Consider the following 18850-nt stretch of genomic DNA (forward strand, 5'->3'; position numbering starts at 1 on the left):
AATTTTCATCGCAAAATAATTACCAGTTAGCATCCAAAGAAATCCAAACGTTTAGCAAACTACAATTGGCCCGCTGAAATTATTCTGCAAATGGACTCTCTGTATTTCGAGAGCAACAACATAGTTTAATGAAAGAGAAACTAGTTACGACTATCGGTACTTGGGCTGCCCATAAATGGTGAACCAAGAAAACCTAGTGCTGGGCTAGTACACAGGTTTAAATAGTTCTGACGTTCGATTTGAATAGGTCGTATCTGTATAGGAATCCCAGTAAATTTACGACCTATTCAAATTGAACGGCAAAGTTCATAAGGAATGAATCGGATCGAAAATAATGATAAATAATAAACTCCACTATCAATTGCCGTCTACAATCAAACTAAATCAAACCAAAATTTCACATCACAGGCTTTAAGCAATGTTAATACAGCATTCAATAATCGAAACTAATGCATAAACGGACGTTATTCAACGTCAGACTTGCGGTCGTGTCTAGTATACAACCCCTCCAACTTTTTTTTTCCGAAATATAGAATATGCTACGTCCACCCGTTAGCCCCCTCCCCTCTCTTCACAACTTGTCACAAAATTACTAACACCCCCTCCCTTCTCACCCCTAGAATACTATATCCCGTCGACCCCTAAGTCCGTTTCTGTTACTTCTGCTTTATTTTATGGGGCGTCGTCCAGCATTTTGTAGCTTTTCGGCCTGCAGTATGGTCTGCTTTTCAGAATTTCCGTAACAAAAATTAGCTTTTGGTCTGTCTCATTAGCAAACTTATGTGTGGCCGCTGAATCCGAATCCGGGCTCAGATTTGCTACAACACGTCACAATTTTGAGCTATACCTCAATTTATAGGGCAAAATATGCGATTTTGGGCTTTTTAACTGCAAGTTATTAAGCATGGAAATATTTTTTTCAAGCAACCAAAAGATTAAATGACCAATTAACATCTAAATTACGAATCATGCAAAATATGTTGTTTTACCAAAACGAATTTGATAGTTTTAAGCGATTTATGTTAGGTACCGTGATTTCGGGTGAAATTGATCAGTGGGGTGAAATTGATCAGCGTGAGGACCCTTTTTATTTGTTAAAAATAACGCTTTAAACTTAAAACAATTAGTAAAAAATGTTCATCATCTGGCTCAAGAGTTATTGAACGATGAGTTTACATGTTTTACATCCAAATAGACACATATTTCTGTATAAAATTCGATATTTTCCGAAATTGCGTGATGGGCAATCTTCAAAGACACTTTTAAACTTTTGTTACCGTAGCTGTATCGTAAATGTAATGAATATTCGAATGAATGTATCTAGTTGCCAAGTATTCGCTAAACCCGATTTCGTAATCAAAAGTTCTATAAATATTGAAATTTATGCATAAAATTGTACTTTTCTGGAAGTTATAACATAATTAGTATGGAAATTGCATACTTTTAGGCGTTTTCTTAAGATTTATTAAACTTCAAACTTAAATAATCAAAAATTTAGTAAACTCGTAAAAGTTTTGCATAGCTTTTCGCATTCTGGGGTGGATAATGCAGATCGTTAATTTAGATGTTAATTGACCAATTAACCTTTTGATTGCTTAAAAAAAATATTTCCATGCTTAATGGCTTGCAGTCAAAAAAGCCCAAAATCGCATATTTTGCCCTATAAATTGAGGTATAGTTCAAAATTGTGACGTGTTGGAGCAAATCTGAGCCCAGATTCGGATTCAGCGGCCCAAAATCCTTCGGAGACACATAAGTTTGCTCTTGAGACAAAAAAATGTTGCGCTGTGTTATGGCTCTTTGCTCTTGTGTCATCTTTCTTGCCCTCACCAATTGGTCAACAACTGGCATCGGATGTTTACCCACATCCAACACAGCAGTTCTCAATGCTTCCTTTTCCTTCTCTTTACATCAGTGGCTTTCTATGTTATTGGAATCGAGCCGAAATCTCGTTGGAAATTCGGTGCGCGAGGATGACTTTGGTATGTGGCAAATTGCTGTCCACAGGACAACTAATGCCACGAGGTGCCTCAGGAGCACCTCCAAAGTAAATTTTTTGGTTTGCTGCGTCATTTCACCATCGATTGCGTTACCGTAAATAGACATGGCATCTTTGTAAAACAGTGACAGCCTGTAAATTGGCCCGCTCATTTGTTCTCGGCTTTATTTCTTGGAATGATTAGCTCGTTGCATGAATGCGTTTGCTTCGCCGTTACTGAGATGTTTCAACGTTAATTCAATATCTGAGTCCGGATCAGCTGGTACCTTCACCATCACTTCGAAATATATGTATTCCAGAAAATCTGCATAAACTCTGCTGTGAACCATTGCCACGATGTAACTTTTTGAACTGTCTCAATCTGAAATGTGTCGTAATAACAAAGACTTAAGTTTGAAGTGACAATAAAACATTATTTACTTACTTCCTCTGTTTTCGCCAATTTTTTCGAGTCTTTCAGAATGTTTTTGTATAGATGCATTATGTAGAAAAATACTAATATAGTTAAAATGGTAGCTTTCGTCTCCAGTTCCACTTCTTTATCGCAGTGACAGGTGTAGTCATACAAGAGGTTTAGATACTGCACCACTTTAAGTTAACTTAATTTGAATATATAGTAGGGTAATTCATGTATTTTGGACAGGCTGAGGACAACGTTGGAAAATTTGACCCTGAAATTCCTTAGAAACCAATTGATTATTTTGAAAAGCGACTAATACGCTTATAATATGACTGTACTTTGCGTTCCTGGTAACAAAAACCTTAACCCTTATGTGGCCGGCAGGGTACCCGGGTACCCAGCGCCCATTTAAAATACACGGTGTAGAAAAAAGCAAAAAGTTTGCCAGAAATTCTTCTAGCAATATTTGAATTGGCACTGATGTTATCCGCAAAAGTTGTTTTAAAGTGATCAATTTGACCCCGGATTACGGTACTTATGTTAGCTCTCCGGAACCAGACATACACTTACCCTAGTAGTGAATTCGGCTGCTAAAAAGCTAAATTAACTTGATTAAATTGACACTTAAACGCCTGAAGGTAGGCAATTTCATATGAAGTAAACGATTTCAGCCACATTATTTAACATTTTTAAATCATACAGTCCAATAGCTGATGCTTGTCTGGAATAGCTACATTACACCACAATATGAATTCCATAAAAAGGGTAACACAAGCTTACGAGTATTACAAGTGGCAATTGATTGTTTAGTTTCAAAGGTTGCATGTAAGTTAGAAACACATTGAAAAAACTTTAAAAAAAGTAATGTAAGACAACTTTTTTTCTACAAATTGACATGTCCACACTCATCTCTAGCTATCCATGACCTGAATGCGGTAAGACTTTATGATCATAACGACGTATACAGACTTGGTCAAATTATTGGGGGGGCAAAGCCTGGTTTTTCGGATATTTTGTATGGAGAAATTAAAAATTCGTCAAATATTGGGGGGGGGGGGGGGGGCAAACCTATGCTTGCCCCCCTAAGTTGGCGCCTATGGACGTATAGAAGGTGACAAATGGAATTAGAATCTAGTCCCCGATTGATCAATTTGACCCCGGTTTGCGGTGCCGAAAAAACGCCTAAATATATGCACGGCACGTTCAAATGCGCATACAATTGAACACCCCGAGTTCTCCATGCAAACTTTGGTCGGAAACTGTAAAGACCTGGTCCAATATGTTTTAAAAACTCTTTCACTATGATACTTCTAGGATCTCAAACCCTTGTTCTTTTTTTTTTTTCTTATCCCATAACACCAAATTTTGTCGAGCAGTGTTAGGGTCCATCCATTAAGTACGTCACGGTCCTAGGAGAAAAGGGAGGGGGAGGTTTGTAAAAGTGTGATAAGCAATGTAATAAGTATAGGAAAAACCCACACGAATGGGGGAGGAGGGGTCTATAATTCCCAATTTTAGCTGTGACGTACTTAATGGATGCTCCCTTATGTACTTACCTACATCTTTTCCTTTACTTGGTCGTCATCTTCATTGTGTGTCACAGCCGTGTTCCTTTCAGGAAACTGTAGTTCCTGTTTTAGTTCGGTTAAGTTTACGCAAACCGTGCAGTAGCAGTCTAGAGATGACCCAGTCCGTATGCGTTAGGACATCTACCTGGTATGTTTGTGATGGTAATTTGACTATATTGACTGATTGAGCGTAGCTGATAAGTGCTCACATGGTCAGTCGATGTGTTATCGCCCGGAATCAAAAATGGCTTGACAATAGCGTTGTTATCTCTCTTTTTATCTTCACGTCCTTTCAAAGCGGCCCAAATTCCTGAAATAGCATTCTTTTCAATAGCAATCCTGGCAGCCTTATCGCTGTATTTGCACCATATCTTTCCTTTTCCTTCTTTAGAATTGTCAATTAATTGTCACAAGATAGTATCAACTTAACTGATCAGATGCTACACAATATTATTGGTTGAACCGCTCAGCACAAAGGTTTTACTAATCTGATTGCAAAACAGGTCATTTATCCCGAGGCAATACGAAGCTATCTTCAGAATAATTTGCAATAAGGGGCTATTTATAAACTACGTTGACTTTTAGAGCGGATGGGGGGAGGGGTTCTGGCCAAAGTCTACGCTCCATGCATATTTCAAAAATTTGGTATGAACAAAAGTCTACGAGGGGGAGGGGGTCTGAGATGTAAGCGTTCAATATTCAAACCCTTTGGTATTTTTGTAGGTGACTTCTGCACTTCAAGACCTTCTGCATATGAAACAGAAGCGGTAGCCAGTGGACCACCAAGCCCGTCGTTTCCCAGCGTGATGCAATAAGAAGGTTAAAGAGAGCGGAGACAGGAGGGGGCACCTACGCACGTAGTCCTAGCGTAAGATACCCCATTTCCTCCTCAGCTAGCTTGCCGAAAGAGGTCATGAACGGAGCGTGGTTGATGACACACTTAACCACAGGCATTATGTCATAATTCTAAATGAATCGTATTTTAGTATAGCTAATGCAAGATAACCTTTTATTTTCAACATGTCTCAAGTAATGAAGCATTTTATCTGCATTAAAGCCTGTATCCGCAATAATCGGGACACAGAAGTACGGCTGCAGCTCTGTAATGAATCGGTAAAATTGGCCAAATAATTGACTGGGAACTCTTTGGTGTATGTTTATTATCTGTGCCAAATTTCATAAAAATCGATGCATTACTTTAAATTGTGGATAAAAAACAAACAGACGTGGTTGAAAGCATTTTGTACAATCATGGCCAATTTTCATTCGCGTAGTAGATGGTTCTTTTACGCTACAATTAAAGGTTCTGTGATGATAATTATGAAATTTTGTTAGCAGTTATGATACTTATAGAGACACTTTCTTGCAAAATTTCATCCACTTTTATCAATTGGTTTCAAAGCTACTGGGGTTGATAGGGGAGAGTGCTAGTGAATTTTTTTCGTGTTTTTCATGTGCGATGTTTGCCTATGCATTACTTTTGTATTTCTCTGCTAATTTTCATGAAATTTTCACAGAAGGTGGTTGATTATGTGTATATTATGTCTGCAAAATTTGATGATTTTTGGTGTAGTACTTTCAATAGTATAATCGAAACAATAAAGGGTGCTGACTAATTGATGTCTGAGGGGCTAAAATCACGTTTAGTCCCAATACATGTGTCGACTATAAAATTGTTGATAGTGCATCGATTTTTTTGAAATTTTGTCTATGCAACGAATTTAGATTAAGAGGTTTCTGTTCAAAATTTCAGCCATTTCCTTTGCTAAAATTAAAAGTTACAGCGCTGACAAGCAAAACTAGGGGCTGTACAAAATTCATTGGCGCACAGTCTACTCTTTCATTGCTACAACAAAAAGTACTGCACCGATTCACATGGAATTTTGTAGGTGAAATTAACACATCTTAAGATGTTATGAGGCCGAATTTGATCAACTTTAATGTATCTATTACAGAGTTATGGCTGTATTTCTGTGTCCCGATTATTGCGGATACAGGCTTTATAAATGCATTGAAGCATTAAGGGGGTTTGACAGTTAAATATAGTTCTAGTGGTTTTAGTGATTGTTTAAGGCTTCATTGCAAACAATAATGCAAGCATTTATTGCTCTCTATGTACCACTACTAAAGTTTGCAGCGTTTTGTAAAAAAAAACTAAAGTAAACAACATGAAATGCGGACAAATACATTGAAAAATTTTGGAGAGTATTGCTAAATGAAGAAGAAACCAGTTTTTAGTTTTACCAATAGATGGTCTTCTCTTTAAACTATGGAATAATAACTATAGTAGACATTACTTGTTCAACAAATATATACGGCAATTAAATGATACACCAGTTGTCGAATCAACCACCGTGCCTCTGGAGCCGACCTACTGGAGGTATAGGCTGAATATAGGTTGCTTGTACATTCTGCCCGATGGGAATACATTACAATCATAGCGCACAGCGATAAGACGTCTTGGATTCATCATAGGCAAGCATCAGCAATCTAGGTTGGATTCCCGGTATAGAATAAAAAACATCAGAGTGAGAGTTTTGGAGGAAGATAAAAACAGATAAAAAAATGCAAAAAAAAAAACTTTGGCCTTTTTGTAATGGCGGTCTGCGCAGCAGCTTTCCATCATTGACTTTCCGTTCTCGAAGTCTAACATCTGTTAGGACTTCAAGTAGGTCCCGATGAGACTTCAAAAGTCAACGATAGCGGCCATGCAGGACCATGATGAACATGCCATGAGGCAACTGCGGCAGTGGCAAAGCCCATGAATTTGAAGGCGCTGCCGCAGTCTACCCAGTCGGAGGTAGTCCTAACGTCGGACGCGATTGCTTACGATGAGCAATCGCAGAAGCGGGTGAGGCAGCCGTCATGTGAGGCACTCTCAAGACTAGGATGTTGTTAACCCCGAATGTGAAGGGCAGTAATGCCGGTAAGCCAAAGTCGGACCCCACCCAGACGTTCCGGAAAGCTGGGAAGAGTAGGCCTGAAAAAGCTAGCCCGTCCCGGATCGTAGGGAACATTAAAAGGTCCTCAGCCACGACGGGTTAGGGTGGGTCAGAGGAAGATCTAGCTCCAATACGATAGACCACCAAAATCCACTTGAGAATGTTGGTTCTTTCCGACTTTTACCGATCCACACTGTGGTTCCGGGCTAGCCGGTTACTAATTCTAACACACGATTGATTCTTTCCCATTCCCTTCAACGATACCAAATCAAACAACGACTGAGAAAAATCTCAGAAGTGTTGCCAGTAATTTGGAAAAGTTGACGTCTTTAACATAAATTTCCAAAAAAAACGTCAAACCCGACCCCAACACCTTGATCAGCACATTTCAACAAATGCTGCACTAATAAATGGGGCAGTAGTAGTCCGGGGGCCTGACGAACCACACCTCCCCCTATATCTTCTGTTAGTCAGCAGAGTAGTGGGCCTGAAAAGGCCGGCCCGTCCCGGATCAAAGGGAACAGGGGCTTACGACCACTGATTGGTCCACTGCAATCACAAGTTAGGGCGGGTCAAGGAGAGAACCATTGGCGGAGCCAGCATTTTCTTTTTTCTTACTCACTCTCCTAAACATACACGAGAAAGAGAAAGACAGCTGGCCTCCTCTTTCATCACGCTCTTTCGCTTGCATGTTTAGGAGAGTAAGAAAAAAAAAGGGGGAGGACACCCCTTGGACCGAAGTAGAGCGGAAGAAGAGCGGGAGCATGCTTGCCACATGCGGGGAGGCCACAACTCCGGACAACTTGGTCCAGAGGATGTGTAGGGATGAGGTTAGCTGGAATGCCGTTTCAACGGCTACCACCCATATCGTCTGGGAGCTACAGAGGAGGTGGCGCGTGGACTCGGAGAATGGCTAGTCCAGATGGAGTGCAAGAGGTGATCCAGGGGTTCGAACTCGGCTGCGTAGGTCATACCGGTGCCCTGCGGTCGAGATCGACCCTTACAGCGATTAAGTGGCCACGGAGAAGAAGTCCCGGTAGCGGTGCTGTCGTGGCGTCGGTCTACTGGATTGGATTCGAGCCCGCGGTTGGAAAGGGGTCCCCGGCAAGGGTCGGGGCAGGTGGAGACCCTGCTGTCTGCAACCTTCGGGTGCATCTGATAGGGCCTGAAGGGTAGTGATACCCTTCCTTTGCGGGCAGGTCAGATCGGGTTGCACGTGGGCATCAGTTCTTGATGTCTGCTAAGCAGTTGAGCGCGGGCGGGGTTGACCCTGCCCGCCTTCCGAGGACAAAGGGAGTGGCGAGGACCACTCGGGAAACTGGCTAAGCGCCAGCTTGCTACCGTGATGGGCTCTCCAGAGCGAGTCATCGATGTTCGTTGCTGCTAGGCTACGGCAGCTAACCTTGAGGGTGCGATATGCACTAGCCCCTCTCTGAAGCAATACCTTCTTGGTGGTTCCGGAGAGACGTAGGGTTTGGCGACCATAGGAATGTGTTTTAGTGGGTCGAGGAGAGAGTAGTCCTGGATTTTACTAGTGTAGTAGAAGACGGCCTTAACCCCACACTACCCTAACCTTCCTGTTAGGGTGTCTGTTGAGCAGATTTATCCCCCTATGGTTTAGAAGAAAAAAAAGAGCGGAAGAAGAAGAAGAAAAAACCGCAGGTGCGCAGGGATATTACTACGACTAGGAAACATAGGAGGGCAGGTGCCAAGCTTGAGAAAGGCGACGCGCTCGTCATCAAGACTGACAGTTCAAGTACTCCGGAAGTCTTGAATGCGCCCTTTGAGTAGCAACACCAAGCACGTGGATCTGGGAAACAACGTACGCAGTATTACACATACTCGTACAAGCGAAATGGTCGTCGAGTTCAATGACGACAAGAAACCCACGGGCGACGTCTTCAAAAGTCTGATGGCGAGGGGTACCGAGGTGAGGGCTCTTACAGCAGAGTCTACTCTGAAAGTTATCAACCTAGACAAGATTAATAACGCGGACGAGCTCGCCACAGCACTGCGGCGATAGGTACGATGTACAATGGCTAATGCAGTCGTTCGGCTGCGAAAAGGCCCGACAGGGATACAGGAAACCTTGGTACAGCTGCATGTGGCAGACGCCAACTAAAGTGGAGAGGCTCAAAGTGGGCTGGTCAGTATGCCAACTGACCTTCCATGAGCCACCGGAGGTATGCTTCAGGTGCCTGTAACCAAGACACAATTCATGGGACAACAGCCCTAACACTCTAACAGGAGCAAGCTGGTAGGCGATGTTGCGACGAGGGCCACAAGACACAAATCTGCACGATCCCTCACACCATATTTTTTTTTGAAATGCTTCCAGCACGCAAAAAATCAGCAAAAGAAATTGCTGAATTTCAGCAACATTTTTGCTGAACTTCAGCACAAAGTTGCTGATCAACTGTCAAAATTGCTGGATTGTTCAGCAAGTTGAAAAATAATTGATGATACTCAGTAATTTGTATTGCTGAATGCAATCAGCACGCCAAAATTCAGCAAAGTTTGCTGATTACCGGCAACAATATTTTGCAGTGCTCACAAGTGGTTGATTTTCCTGGCTAATCCCAGGTGGCCCAAGGTTCCTGATGTTCAGAAGAGCCACAGCTTATAAGTCACAGTACAGATATCGCTTGTGAACCTGAACCACCGTGATGCTGCTCTGCAACTGCTTTGTCAGGCAGTTTCTGAGTGGGGGACGGATATCGCCATCATAGCGGACCCATACAGAGTACCTGTCGGTAACGGCAATTGGGTCGCGGATGGGATCGGAAGAATGGCGGCGATAAGGACGACGACGGGAAAATACCCCGTCCAGGGGTTGGCGTCTACTACCTATGAGGGCTTCGTGGTCGCCTAAGTAAACGGGGTCTTCTTCTGTAGATGTAAAGCGCCTGCGCGGTGGTCGATTGAGCAGTTTACGCAGATGCTGAACTATATGACGACCGTGCTTACAGGGCTAAGATCGGTGGAGATAACGGGTGACTTTAATGCCCTGGCCGTGGAATGGGGAAGCTGTTTCACGTACCAGCGGGGACAGATTCTGCTAGACACTGACCATACTAGATGTCGACCTGGCTAATGTCGGTATCAAGAGTACCATTAGTCCGAACGGTGCGGAGTCGATTACTGACGTTACTTTTTGTAGTCCTGGCCTATCAAGTAGTTCGAACTGCAGAATAGACGATATAAGGGGATCGACTGTGATTGGTATTATGCTAGCGGGGATTTTCGGCTTCCAGTCTCTATGTAATCTTAAACGGATATTGGTTTAACACCTGACGTTTTGGTCACATATATTGTGCCTTTTTCAAAGGATAGATACAGTCCCTCCGTTTACTCGTGAGGTTATGTATGTTTTAAACATAGTCGCACGTCTTCACTCCAGTGGTTGGGTTCGTTGGTTGGCGCACTTTTTCAAATCTATCAGTATCGATTTGTTTTACCTCCTACGATCTACCTCTTACCGGCGGCGTCACTTTCGCGGACCTTGCGGGGATAGCTAAGCCTTAGATCCGGATGGAGTTCCGATCCTGACCTTAAAAATAGCTATTGCAGAGGCTCCCGAGATGTTCATGTCTGCTATGCACAAATACCTGGACGATGGAGTTTTCCCAGAAGTTTGGAAAGGGCAGGGTCTGGAGTCTGGTAGATCAATATGCTTGATCGACACGGCGGGGAAGGTGCTCTAAAAGATCATCCTCAATAGAATGTTAAGGTACACCGAGGGTATAAATGGTCTCTCGAGCAACCAGTTCGGTTTCCGGAAGGGGAGGTTGACCGTCAACGCTATCCTGTCGATTACAAAAACCACCGGGATAGCGCTTCAACGAAATAGAACAGGGATTCGCTACTGTGTAGTAGTGATTCTGGATGTAGGGTACCCGTTCAATTATGCGGGTTAGTTACTTCCAGAATCGAGCACTAGTTTACGACATGGAGGTGGGTCGGAAATACTTTCACATAACCTCAGGAGTCCCGCAAGGTTGCATTCTGGGTCCGGTGTTACGAACAACGAGGTGTTGATGTTAAGGTCCTTTTCATGTAAAAATCCCATTACATTCTATTAGGTATTTAGCCGACAAGATCACTCACGCACATTTACGCATATGCAATCCATCAATTAATCAATCCTTATCTTACTTCACTCACGCACAAAATTCTTCAGAACTGCTTGAACTGAATTTTAATTTTAAATCTTTTAAAACAACAACAGTTTGATGAACAGAAGTGGGTGCGTAGATATACGCATTTGCCCAGGAGATCGCAAGCCTAGGGTAGGTAGTCCAGAAATTAAAATCGACTTTGCAACCCCTTCATCTTGACTTCCTAATCAGCACGCCAGACACTACCCGCCACGTATGCTTGCAACATTCCAATCGCATGAGGCCTTTCTCAAACGCCGTCCATAAATCATGTACCGGTTTTGTAAGTAAGTATATCGCGAATTTCAGCGTTACGTTCTAAATGGATGCCAACCGATTTCCTACAACCCCCGTCGGTTCACTAAATTTCCATATGTAGGTATCGAAGGTAACGAACCCTCGCATCAGGCAGCCGATCCTTCACGACCCGGACTGTCGACCCGGCTCGACCGTCGGCGTCGTGTGTAGGCATCGATTTCTTTTGTTTTACCCTTTCAAATTTGATTATTATCATAATAATGCGTATAATTTCTTCGAAACCCGACCGGCTTCGTACGACCCCTCCTCGCTAGGACGACGACGTGGGCCGCAAAAAAGAAGGGGTGAAAAAGGGAATTAGACACTGCCCGCCCGTATCGAAGCGGGTACATAAGGGATCCCCTCTGCATTCACCACATGTGTGTGCTGCTTCCGATGCGTCCTTCGGTTGACTACCGTTTGAGTATGGTCAGGAATATCACCGCCGCCGCCGCCGCCACCGGGAGGTCTCGAAGGGATTCTTGATTTCTAGTGTGTGCGGGAAAGAGGTTCCGTTGCTGTTGGGCTTTGTTTACTCGGGAGATGTTCTGCGACGACGACGACGACAACGATGACGAGAGAAATGGACATTTGAATTCGCCGCTCGCTCGGTCCTTTTTCGGTTGCTGGAGTTCAATTTAACATCCTTTTTCGCTACCAAACACAAGACGACGACGGTGGCGTTTGGCGTAAATGTCATTATCGTTCGGTAGAGATTTTAATGGGGTGTGTAGATGGCGGGATGATGAGGGGGATTCGGTGTAAGGGATTAAACTCGGTCGTCGTTGTGTCGAGGTAGTGGAAAAATCGATTTTTGGGGTTTTAAGAATTAAAATCTGCTCTTGGCGGTGGAGTGGGAAAAGTTCTGCAACGGAGAGGAAAATTAATGGATTTGGAAGTGGGTGGAGAAGTTGATGCTGGTAGTGCGAAGTTTAATAATCGATTATTTGAATTCTTAAAGTGCCTCAGCTCATCGAAGTTCTTCCACTCGTTTCAGGTGCTTGTGTCTTCCGGAAATGTAGAAAGTTGCAGTCCAAAATTAGCATCAATCGTCTGATATGCACCACCGGTCCGAGGTGCAGATCCGAGACGACCCACGATCCGCCGGTGCTGAAGATCTTCGTTCTCGTATGGATTCATCGCCACCGGTGTCGCTAAGTAAGAGACATCAACCAACAGCACCAGGTCAGCCTGGTATGCGCAGAGATAACACCGTTGTATCCGTATCGACCGTCAGCAGTAGCACAAGCAGTCGAAATTCTGATCCTCGTCAGCCATCGTCCTTCCATCGCCAATCAGCGACATCAGCAGTTAGTTCCAGTCAGCATTCCGGAGCAGTTTACGCCAGCAGGAGACTTAGTCCCGGTAGTGAAAGTGCGGTCAGTTCATCCACAACCTCGGGAAGTGGTAATCTACGAAGTGGCTCAACGATACTCGGTGGTGGCACATCGTCTTCTTATACATCAGCTGCCAGTTTGGATCGCGCTTCAGCACTTTTGCGACACGGAACAACATCTTCTTCGACTTCCTCACCGTCAGTAGGTGTGCTTAGTGGACTGCCCGCTGGATTAAAAGGTAACAATTGATTTGATTAATACACGCATCTGCAAAAATAACATAATTTTCTGTTGCTTTTCGCCATTTTGATACTAACACAGCAAAAACATAGTAGCATGTTCATCAAGTACGTTAATTATTTCCGTTTCCGTTGAAGTAAAGCTATGCTCATTTAGAATCCGGAATGACAAAATCACGTATATCTTAGGGATGGAATAACAAACATAAAAGGTGAAGCCCTCAAAACAAAGGTTATTTATTGTACTTTCATGGAAAATATCATTGAAATTATTTATTTTTATTTTTCACACATTTTCTCACTTTTTCAGTGTTGGCCTCTCTAAAAACCTGCACAACGGTGGTAAATTTTAGCAACAACCCCTTCCGCGCGTTTGTTCAACAATCAGGTCATCTATGCAGTGTCCTGAGTGCCTTGACTGGTCTGACTAGGATTCCGAAGAAAAATTGCCAAACTTTTTTTTATTGCGAAATGAGGGGCAATTCAGTGAATTGAGAAAACGCGAAATTTGAGTGTTTTTTTCGTTGATAAACACTACCCATCTGTGACGATACCACTGAACGTCTCCGGCTGTCATGGCAGCTCATCAAAATAGGTAAAACCTCTACATATCCCTTGTGTGCGTTTTTGAAAAGCAGCACGCGATTCTTGAGGCTGTCATCCTTGTATGAATTGGTTCTCATCATCTTGTTGCGAAAAAACCATGCCCAGAGTTCGAACTTCTTGCCAAATCTTCAAATTCAAAGCAGATTTATCAATGAACCCAAGCTTTTTTCTTCCGAGGACACTTCCTTATGCCATGGTTAACAACATCTGTGCACATAACACATCATGGTTTTGACGATATTAACATTTTTCGCGACTGTCGTACCTGACCACGCTAAATTTTCAACGTGTTTGTGAAAGATTTTTTTCCTCCTCTTGTCTTCAATCTGAAATAACTTTTCACTCGTTGCAAGAAAATCGATGAAATTTTCACCATTTAAAGAGGATTAGTGTATGATCAGAGTGCTGCAAAAGAATGATGATTATGTTCATTGAGAGCGCCACTAGAAAATGTGACATGATTCCGGATTCTAAGTGAACATAGCTTTAGGCGTAGCAATTAGGGCAAGCTAGGAAATCATTGTCAAATAAAAAGCCATTTTGTTCCCAATCATCAATCATTGGAATTAAACAGCAAAAATGTAATTTTAGGATCTCACAAAAAAATACATCATATATGACCGGGTCCTTTTGTTAAATTCGATCCGTCATAATTTTACAGGTTTTGTTCGTACCGTACTACGTGGATTCATACAACAACAGAGATGGGGATTGCGTCACCATAAAATTGTATTATGTATCACATTTTGAAGTTAATTTTCAACAAGCCTGAACTATCTATCTGAAGGAAGAATACTCCTGTGGATTCAATAGCTTCATGTGGCCATTACAAGGAGCTAGTAATCCAATTCACCTAGTCATACCGCAAAGTACTTTCCAGGCGTTACATTTCATGCAAAATGGAAGCTGCTTCTTAGCTGAGTTATGTCGAATTCGTTTTTGAACCTGGGTTGGAACTGGATCGGCGGAAAATGTGTAAACAAACAACGTCAAACAAACTTTAGTACAAGCCAAACCGAAGTCGGGTTGGGGTTGAAACTGTGATCTGATCCAGTTCCATCCCAGGTTGGAACTGAATCAAAAACGAAAACGACATTAGTGTTCAGCACTTCTAACCAGGGTTGGTAACCATCTGTTTCGTCACCGACCAACGACAACAAATTAAAAAAGTTCGTCAGCATATAAAACTCCGTCACTTGCATCATCATCAGCGACCGACAAAGAAACCACGACGAGGATGAACCGAAAATAAAACAGGGAGCTTCAGTTTTCGTCATTCTCTTTTGTCTCCTTTTGCAACGACGAAAAACGAACACGTTTTCGTCACATGGCATCCGATTCCAGACGAAAGGCGGACCAGTCAAGCTTTTATTGACGATTTAGCCTCGGTCTTTCGCAGCTATTGAATTAGCTTCGATGGTATGCTTGTTGTGCTGCCAATCCGAAGGTTTTTGGTTCGATTCCAAATGAAGGCGTGTTTCATTTTTGCATTTTTTTTTCTGATCAGCCATTCCCGTGAGGCTGACTATTTGTTCGCCTGCCCTGTTCGGTGCCAGCCACTCAACGAAAAAGCCAATAAAGAGGAACGGCAAAACTTTTTCGTCGCGACCAGCAAACTGACTGACGATGTATGAAGAAGAACATTCAAGAGCTGCTGACTCAGTGACGCAAACTTTTTATTACCCGTTGTGGTCAGTGATTGTGCTTCAGTTACGATGACTATTAACAACCCTGCAACTCAGACAAACAGACGCAACTCAAAGAAAATTCAGTACAACATTTTTCCAATGTATTTTTATGAACATGCTGCCACCTATAGGGCGCTTGCGGACTTCGCTTAGTGTTCTCATCAGATCCATTTGATTTTGCAGGGAAACTTGGTCGCAGAATTCGTCTTGGTTGGGAAAGATTTGAGACCAACTTTAAAGTGTAACTGCCGACTAGCTCAGCAGAAGAGCGTTAATATGAGACTCTCTGTAACAACACCTCAGGGTCGGCATGCTCCTACACAAGTTACTCACGGACATGGAATGATCGCACTATAGTACATAAAAACTCACATCGCTTCACATTTCTACACATTTATTTACGGACTTTCCCGACCTCTTACTCTTCCAACACTTCCCATATTCTTACATCTACTCTAGCCTGTTCTTTCCTATTCTCACTTTTTCGGGGCCCCTTCTTCTACCTTCACCACCACACAGCGTGCTCCTCCAGGTCTTCAACGCTGGCGACGTGCATAGCTAGTGCCTGCTGGTTCGCCTGCGGCCTTACGGGGGGATTGGGGGCGAAGCAACGGGATGGGGGCATTCACAGGCCCTTCTGGTCTTCCGGCGGTCGAGTATGTTGTTTCTGGATCTTCCTAACGTAAAACGGGGGGTTGGGGGGGACCGAAGTTTTGTCCAAAACAGCGGGGTTCTATGGGTTCGGATTACCGTGTTAGGATCATATAGATTTGCTGGAGGAAGATCCAATTACCTGCTATTGTTATAAACGCTTCACTCGCTTTTCCGTATATAACTCTTGCTATGCGGGGACAACCTTCCGCACGATTGTTCAATACATTGTCTTAGGTTGGCGGTTCTTTTGCCAGCCTCTCAGTATAAAAAGTGGAGTGTCGTTACGGCACTGGCCTTCATTTTTGGGGCAGTGATCCGAGATGCCCCATTCAGGCTATCAAAAAGAACCTCGTTTTCCCTGTGGGTTGTGGAAACAGCTTAGCTGGTGGTGAAGTACGGTAGGTCTAACAGTAACTAACGGAAAAGACTACAAGACACTTCCGGACACTACTTGCGCTATTTTGCTAAACCATGATTTCAAATTTGCACAAAATCTCAAAAACACTCCACACTGAACTGCGAACACTTACAAAGATAATACATACATTACATACATACATACATTTATTTGTTCCACATCATTAAGACAAGACATAATCAACAATAGTACGCCACAATACTCGGTTTGTGGCTGCCGCTCTCCATCCTCGGTCACGCCCAATGCTCGCCAAGTCACGCTCCACCTGGTCCGCCCATCGTGCTCTCTGCGCTCCACGCCTTCTTGTGCCAACCGGATCCGTTGCAAACACCAGCTTTGCAGGGTTGTTGTCCGGCATTCTTGCAACATGCCCTGCCCACCGTATCCTTCCGGCTTTGGCCACCTTCTGGATGCTGGGTTCGCCGTAAAGTGCAGCGAGCTCGTGGTTCATCCTTCTCCGCCACACACCGTTCTCCTGCACACCGCCGAAGATCGTTCTTAGCACGCGTCGCTCGAAAACTCCGAGTGCTTGTAGGTCCTCCTCGAGCATGGTCCATGTCTCGTGTCCGTAGAGGACCACCGGTCTTATTAACGTTTTGTACATGGTGCATTTGGTGCGTGGGTGAATCTTTTTCGACCGCAGTTTCTTCTGGAGCCCGTAGTAGGCCCGACTTCCGCTGATGATGCGCCTCCGAATTTCACGGCTCACGTTGTTGTCAGCCGTCAGTAAGGATCCGAGGTAGACGAATTCCTCCACCACCTCGAAAGTATCCCCGTCTATCGTAACATTACTACCCAGACGGATCCGGTCGTGTTCGGTTCCGCCTACCAGCATGTACTTTGTTTTTGAGGCATTCACCACCAGTCCGACCTTTGCTGCTTCGCGTTTCAGGCGGGTGTACAGTTCTGCCACCGTTCCAAATGTTCTAGCGATAATGTCCATGTCGTCCGCAAAGCACACAAATTGACCGGATTTTGTGAAAATCGTTCCCCGGCTGTTGAGCCCGGCTCGTCGCATCACACCTTCCAGCGCGATGTTGAAGAGTAGACATGAGAGTCCGTCACCTTGTCGCAGTCCCCGGCGAGATACGAATGAACTGGATAGTTCACCCGAAACCCTTACGCAGTTTTGCACACCGTCCATCGTTGCTTTAATCAGTCTAGTCAGCTTCCCAGGAAAGCCGTTTTCGTCCATGATTCTCCATAGCTCTGCGCGGTCGATACTATCGTATGCCGCTTTGAAGTCGATGAACAGGTGGTGCGTTGGGACCTGGTATTCACGGCATTTCTGGAGGATTTGCCGTACGGTAAAGATCTGGTCCGTTGTCGACCGGCCGTCGATGAAGCCGGCTTGATAACTTCCCACGAACTCATTTGTTTTAGGTGACAGACGACGGAAGATGATCTGGGATAGCACTTTGTAGGCAGCATTCAAAATAGTGATCGCCCTGAAGTTCTCACATTCCAAATGGTCGCCTTTCTTGTGAATGGGGCAGATTACCCCTTCCTTCCACTCCTCCGGTAGCTGTTCGGTTTCCCAGATCCTGACTATCAGCCGATGCAGACAGGTGGCCAACTTTTCTGGGCCCATCTTGATGAGTTCAGCTGCGATACCATCCTTACCAGCTGCTTTGTTGGTTTTGAGCTGGTGAATGGCATCCTTAACTTCCCTCAGCGTGGGAGTTGGTTCATTTCCGTCCTCCGCTGCACTGGCGTCGTTGTTCCTTCCGTTGCCGTGGGCTCCCGTGCCTACGTTCTCCACGCCGTTCAGGTGCTGATCGAAGTGCTGCTTCCACCTTTCGATCACCTCACGTCCGTCCGTCAAGAGGCCTCCGTCTTTATCCCTGCATATTTCGGCTCGCGGCACGAAACCGTTGCGGGATGCGTTGAGTTTCTGATAGAACTTCCGTGTTTCTTGGGAACGGCACAGCAGTTCCATTTCTTCACACTCCGCTTCTTCCAGGCGGCGCTTTTTCTCCCGAAAGAGGCGGGTCTGCTGTTTCCGCTTCTGTTTGTAACGTTCCACGTTCTGTCGAGTCCCTTGCTGCAGCATTACCGCCCTCGCTGCGTTCTTCTCCTCCAAAACCGTTCTGCACTCTTCGTCGAACCATTCGTTTCGTCGATTCCGTTCCACGTACCCGATGGTGCTCTCGGCTGCGTCGTTGATGGCTGCTTTCATTGTACTCCAGCAGTCCTCTAGAGGGGCCTGATCGAGCTCGCCCTCGTCTGGCAACGCGGCTTCGAGATTCTGCGCGTATGCTGAGGCGACATCCGGTTGCTTCAGTCGCTCTAGGTTGTACCGTGGCGGTCGCCGGTACCGTACATTGTTGATGACGGAGAGTTTTGGGCGCAGTTTGACCATCACCAGATAGTGGTCGGAGTAGATATTGGCGCCACGATAGGTCCTGACGTCGATAATGTCGGAGAAGTGCCGTCCGTCAATCAGAACGTGGTCGATTTGAGATTCCGTCTGCTGTGGTGATCTCCAGGTGTAACGATAAGGGAGGCTGTGTTGGAAAAAGGTGCTACGTATGGCCATATTTTT

At 44.4% G+C, this 18850-nt stretch overlaps 1 protein-coding gene across 1 annotated transcript in view; it reads left to right on the forward strand.

Annotated features, from left to right (window-relative positions):
• The window catches only part of LOC109422996 (myelin transcription factor 1-like), a 90816-nt gene that overhangs the window by 10939 nt on the left and 61027 nt on the right, over window positions 1–18850 (forward strand). The window contains exon 2 of the mRNA XM_029861614.2: window positions 12361–12938. Within this exon, the coding sequence (XP_029717474.2) occupies window positions 12422–12938 (517 nt within the window). The 5' untranslated portion in view covers window positions 12361–12421. The remainder of the gene's footprint in view (window positions 1–12360; window positions 12939–18850) is intronic.

The sequence above is a fragment of the Aedes albopictus genome, chromosome 1, assembly GCF_035046485.1.
Source record: "Aedes albopictus strain Foshan chromosome 1, AalbF5, whole genome shotgun sequence".
NCBI lineage: Eukaryota > Metazoa > Arthropoda > Insecta > Diptera > Culicidae > Aedes > Aedes albopictus.